Source organism: Charadrius vociferus, unplaced genomic scaffold (genome assembly GCF_000708025.1).
Source record: "Charadrius vociferus isolate BGI_N301 unplaced genomic scaffold, ASM70802v2 scaffold958, whole genome shotgun sequence".
Taxonomy (NCBI): domain Eukaryota; kingdom Metazoa; phylum Chordata; class Aves; order Charadriiformes; family Charadriidae; genus Charadrius; species Charadrius vociferus.
Genome location: NW_009649741.1, coordinates 503,067 through 509,381, shown reverse-complemented (window position 1 = coordinate 509,381; position 6,315 = coordinate 503,067). Strand labels below are relative to the sequence as shown.

At 39.7% G+C, this 6,315-nt stretch overlaps 1 protein-coding gene across 1 annotated transcript in view; it reads right to left on the bottom strand.

Annotated features, from left to right (window-relative positions):
- Positions 1–6,107, bottom strand: part of SLC26A4 (solute carrier family 26 (anion exchanger), member 4) — a 25,898-nt gene extending 19,791 nt beyond the window's left edge. Inside the window, exons 1-5 of the mRNA XM_009890861.1 lie at positions 5,973–6,107; positions 5,766–5,880; positions 3,399–3,509; positions 1,641–1,831; positions 980–1,144 (exon numbers count right to left, since the gene is read on the bottom strand). Coding sequence (XP_009889163.1) covers positions 980–1,144; positions 1,641–1,831; positions 3,399–3,509; positions 5,766–5,880; positions 5,973–6,107 — 717 coding nt within the window. The remainder of the gene's footprint in view (positions 1–979; positions 1,145–1,640; positions 1,832–3,398; positions 3,510–5,765; positions 5,881–5,972) is intronic.
- Between the last annotated feature and the right edge of the window lie 208 nt (positions 6,108–6,315).

Here is a 6,315-nt window from a genome sequence, read left to right as displayed (position 1 = left end):
AAGGCCCATAACATAATACTTTTTTATTTTTTTCCCAAATAGTCCACCAGATTTTTTTTCTAATTTTTACCTTGCTGTTTGTAGTTATATTCATCCTATTATTGCCAATCTACATGTCTAATGTATTTTTGATAGTCTGGTTGCCTAAACTGGCATGTGAAATCTGTAAACACAATTTTTTGTCTGGATCAGCCTCTTTTAGAAAGATGTTAATCTAATGTGAAGTGCTATGGAAGATCTAAAATACTATGAAATTGAATAGTTTCATGCTGAAGTCAGTGACAAAACTCTCAACAATTTTCCTGGGAAAGGAGACTATTCTGTAATATGAGACTTCCAGAAATTCAGTATTTTTGTAATCCAGCCAAGACGTTTCTCCATTTGATCATTTTCATGAGTGGAGTTGTGACAGCAACATTTAGCCTAACCTTAACTAGCCAGTAGGTACCTGGCTGCAGGGTGGGAATCCACATCCTTCTTTAGGTATTCACAAGTATGGCCACAGTGTGGAATGAAGAACGATGCCCTTTACCATTCAGAATGAACTGCTGTTTTAAGAGTAAAGAGGCTTGGGACTGGTCAGCCGTGGGAGATGACCTGACCGTATTAAGAAATTATAAAACATAGCTCACAATAAGCCAGAAAACAAGGGGTGGGATGGAAAGTAGCCTCCAGAAGCGACAACCTAGAGAAGAACTGTTCGGCTGGATAATTACGTTTAAACTTTCTGTGAAAACCTGCTCTGCCTGAAAAAGACTTCAAGATGGCAATTAGACTTTCTACCTGGGGAACCCCAAAGGCAGCTACTCAATGCCCCAGCTATAAACGAACAGCTGCGGATCCTCTTGAAAGTGAGAACTAAATGAATGCCCTATACTTACCACCATATATATGAACGATTCCTGTATGAAATGGAAGCATAAATAATTATATAAAAATTCTGGCATAAAACCAAAACAGATTAGAAGGGCATACTTACATATATTATGGAAAGGACACCATTGTAGTTTTTAGTTGAAACGTTTAGGACTATTTTCAATTGTGACACAAGCACTTGAAAAGCAGCTGCAGTTGTGAATCCCCCAACGAGTGGATCTGCAAGGTACCTCACAATGAAACCAATCTGAAGGGCTCCAAATATTACCTGGAAAAAAACATTAAGAGTAACAGCTTGCTAAGCAACAAAAAGGTACACTTTTATTTGGTGATTTTTTATGCTTTGTTCTTTCTTCTTTGTTGATACAGAGTCTTAGTACCATCTTCCCCCATTGCAGCCCAGTGTAGCTTAACATCACGCCATCCAAGGAAATAGAAGAGATGAAGAAATGTGTGAAAGGATGCTCCAGAATATACACCACTAGCACTTAGTTTCATGCAGGTCTCTTGGTCTGCAATCACAGGGCTATTCTTCTGTTGTCTGCGCTCCCAGTCATGCTGCCACAGACTCTGCCCAGGATAAGAATAACAATCCCCCGAAAGCTCTTCAGAATTTAAGATTACTTTCCTTCATTTTTGTCTTTTACTACAGGAAAATGTCATACTGCCCTAGTAGGTATACCTAGAAGGTATTTCTATGCTGTATGTTTTCTCATTAAAACTAAAGCAATATCAACCTTCAGTCTTCAAGCCAACTATTTTACCTGTAAAATTCCAACCAGAAAAGTGAGGGTACTAGCAATCAGCACTCTCTGTGCATCTCTGGATTCAATGTCTATCAGTGTCCCAGTACCATTAGTTCCTGAAGCATTGCTGCCATCTATGACAAAATTATCATCAGGGGCCATGCTCAATACAACAGATCCCACCATCAAACTGACTACAGGGAATGGACCTGTAATGACAAACAGAACATACTAAAGTTTAATGTACATGGAAAAGAAGCATTTATCAGATTAGACAAGCAAACTCTAAATCAGAAAATCCATTTAATATTTTAACTGGGCTACATTAGTAGTATTAGGGGGCCAGGAGCCACAGGCTCTGCAAACACGACACAAAGATACAATTCCTTCTTTACGTAACTTACGTTGTACATTCAGGTGCATTTTCATGCTTTCCTTAAGCCAATTTAGGGCTGTACCAAGTCCAAAAGGGGCAACATGTTTGAGCATCTCCCTTGTATAAGCACCACAACCAGATGAAACAAACCCCTGATCCAGCTGAAAGCATTTTTTTTTTTTTTGTCAGTTAGTTTTTAGATGATCCAGATAGCCACATAGCTGCCTGGTCAGGAATCCCAACACCACGATGGTGGCAGGAACATGCACCAAAAGGTAGGACCACATCTTTTGGCAGTAGTGTGGTATTACATTGGCTAAAGATGACTGAAACTATACTTCAGGCAAGATAACAGAGAGAGTAAGTGATCATTGTGTCAGCAACACACAGTCTAAAAGTAATCGCGTTTGTTGTAGTTATTTACTAAAATTATGCAGAAAGGGAAAATGTCACAAAATGTCTTAAAGAAGGGTAAGTTAATTTTACAGATACCTTAGAGGACAATTAATGAATAAGGGTACTGGAAAAAGCATAAAGAGGAGTGTTTGAGAATGTAGAAAGTAGGAATGTCAACATAAGTAGAGGTGACAATTCAAGATCTGGATAGCAGATGTGAGCTGATACGCAGGGTAAGAAGAGGCTAATAAAGTGGAGAAAACATACAGAAGTATTTGATGCAGTAGAGAAGATAGTTGAGGAAAAAATGTCATAACATGCCAAAGCTTTGGGAGGGGAAAACAATCTATTGTTACTAGATATGAACCATAAAAGACCATATTTTGTTAGAATGAAGAAAAAGAAACTTCAGTGATCAAGCTGTATCATGAATTTTAAATGTGAGAACTGACAGAAAATAAACGCCATACTTTAAAGAAAGTATTCAGAAAGAATCAACAAGGTTTACCCATAGCCTTGATGTGAGGACCTAGAGCGAGGCTGGAGTGGACACACAGGTTCTGGGTCTCCGCGACAGGCAAGAAGATGATATTGTCCACAGTGATCAAAAAAGGATGCAGCAAGGAAGGCTTGTAGAGAAGACTAAGAGCTCTGTTTTAGCCATCTTGAGCTTTAGCTGATAGACAAATTGTCTGTTCACACTGCCTACTGAGGCCTTGATCTTGTAATTTCTTGCATAGAGTGTAGCCAAACACAAGATTTAAACTTCAGCACAAATGCAAGCAAAAAGCATGCATAGGCACAACTGAAGTTAGCTATGCACAATTGCCTGTACAGAGAAGAAATAAGCCTTAAGTCCCCCAAACCCACCAATATTAATATTCAATGCAACCAGTTTGGTTCAGAAAGTAGTTATCTTGTATGAAATATGAATGTTCACAGTAAGGATTAACATTTTGTAATAGATTATTCACTGTAACTTGAACTCGAACACATGTGGTTACCAACTGAGATGTGCCTTGATGTTCCCAGGAAAAAGTATGTCAGGATGGGAAAAAAGGCAGAATAGAGACCATATCCAACAGGAACTGCAACCAGCAAAGCATATGCCAAACCTGAAAGGATAGATCATCAAAACATCAGATTAAAACCTCTCAACAAACTAATATCTTATCTAGAATAGACTTTCAGCAAGAGTTACTCCTTTTGTCGGGATACAATTTAGAATGTGTTTTGTCTGTAAATCAGTTGCAGGCATGTATGTGTGTATCAATGACTGTAAATGATTGTATATCCCACACTGGTAGTTGGATGAGTAACTACTGAAAGATGTTCCTGTATTTGTGTAGCAGCACAAAACATAGACTCAGATGTGAAGTTTAAGTGGGGGAACACTGTTCAAGAGTGAATGGTCTGCCCCTTGAGAGAAAAGAGGGATATGTGAAGTGTTCTAGTTACAGCCAGAAATTTCAAGCACAGACTCTGAATTATTGCACTACAAATATGCTTCAGTATGTTTAGCCCTTCTGAAAATCAGGCCACTTTTTTTCAGTATCAGCTTATAAACTTAAAAAACAAAAGTAAATCACACAAATTTGAGTTTTGATCCTTATTATCGTCTTCCTTTATATACCCTTTATACACCCTTTATACTTTATATATATAAAGTATATACCTTTATATACTTTATATTTGACGGTGCAAGCCATCAAATCCAACAAACAATGAAAAAAAAAGAAAAAAGAAGTTGCCTTGAGTATCATATCCCAGTTAGCTCCCACTGCAGGGTGTAGTATTCTCCTTCAAAGATGCTGCAAAAGCCTATCAGAGCTCAAAACAATTGAAGTCCTGGTCATACTACTGTGACTGGTGGGAGGACTGCAAGCAACACAGTTGCTGGGAGTTAGGGACTTCAGGGACCTCCAGATCCCAGAAGTCTCTCTGGTGGCAAATGTTTTGGCTGATTTTCCTTGTATAACATGATTTAAAATTTCAGAATTATTGTGTTTTGTTTTTTTTTCTTTTTTTATTACTGCTAGATTTAGATTTGCATTAATTTGTGGGTGTTTTTTTCATGTTGGGTTTTTTTTTAATACATAGGTGGGAGACCAAACTATTTCAGAAATCAGTTTTACAAGTGGAATATAATTGTGAGAAAATCAGGCCCCACTGTAAAAAAAAAATAAATGAGGGGGTTACAGAAAGAGCTTAATAGCTGTTTTAAGTCATACAAAAAGCCCATCTAGCCCAATTCATTTATAGCTTTAAAAAGGCTATAGTATAGAGTCCTGTAACTGTGGCAGAGATCTTCCAGCACTGACACAGACTGTCTAGTTTTTTATTTGCTATTGCTCAGGTCATCCTCTATCTGGGGCAGAAGTTTCTAATGCTTTTTTTCTGCCAGTCTGTGCCTCCCTAGCACACTCCAAGGGAACAGACAGGAGGGAATATTGTAGCTAGTTAGGAATGTGTAAACTGCTTTCTGTTCCCAATGTGAATCTTTGCCCCTTTCTGCAAACACCTAATTTCCATTGAGGGAAAATGTGGGGTTGACCTTCCCCAGTCCTGAAAAAATTATGAAAATAACGTAAGAACACTATTGAGAGGAAAAGAAATGAACGTGCTGGATTGCGTCAGGGTTATAGCTAGTCTTGTCTTTGAAAGTGGACCTCATCAGCTGCCTCAGGCAGAATAGTTCTGCCCTTTAAGTCTCTCTTAACTAGCTTATTTTAATTGATTTCTGCTTATTCCTGCCACTTTTCTATTTGCTCAACCTACTGAATGCTTTCCTAATAAATGGAATAAGGAAATAAGGAAAACTTAATATTGTAAGCCATGTCAGTATCCATCAAGTTTACAATTTTTTATATTATGTGAAAATGCCACCATCTCCTTGAGGGTTGTTTTCTGCAGATACCTGAACAACCTTATGCGCCGAATTTTAAAGGAGAGTAGATATCAAGGTTGAATTATTTTGGAGCAACAACTAGATTTTTGTAGGCATCTGCAGGAGAGCTATAGGCTCAGATAAACAAGAAAGAGAAATAAGACCACATGACCTATCTAATTTATCACAATGTAATTAAAAATTTAGATATCAAAATGAATACTCCTTGAGTAAAAAGCTTGGTAAAAAAGTTAAATACATCTTGATAGCACATCAAAGGAAATTTCAATCTTCAGGTCAAGCACAGGGAAAAAAAAAAGAATAAATTAAAACCATCAATTATTTAGTGCAAAATAATACCTAATATCTAGTATTAAATAACAAGTCTCAGATTTGTAATTCCATCTGCATAACATCCCCGTGCTCAGCCGGCTGCCTTATAGCAGCGTCCTGCAGATCAGAGGACCGAGATGCCCAGCTTTACCTTGCAAGGTGGCGACGAGGCCAGTGCTGACCCCCGAGATGATATCACTGACCAGCCACTCTTTCACCCGGTAGTTGGGCAGCCACTCCAGGATGGGCAGAAAGGATTTGGTAACCTGAAAGGCCCCGAGATGATATCGCTGACCAGCCACTCTTTCACCCGGTAGTTGGGCAGCCACTCCAGGATGGGCAGAAAGGATTTGGTAACCTGAAAGGCCCTTTTTCTTGAACATCTGCGAGAAAACAAGTGATGAACGTACCCCAAGGGGCTGCAGTCGGGAAGCCCCCCCAGCCCCAAGCTGACAGCACGCTGGGGCAGCCCCATTTCAAGAGGCAGGGTCATGTCTTCCAGACAGGGATGGGTGTTAAAAAGCGCTGCCTCCTGAAGGAAGCCCCCCACGGGATACGGCCTCCGCGCGCTTCGATACGAAGGGAAGTGAAGATCGATCTATCGACGCATTGGGGCTCTTCGGGCCACTTTACTCCGGGGCGGGTGGAGTTCCCCGGCGCCGGGACAGCGCGTCCCCCGCCGCCCGCCGCCTCTCCTCACC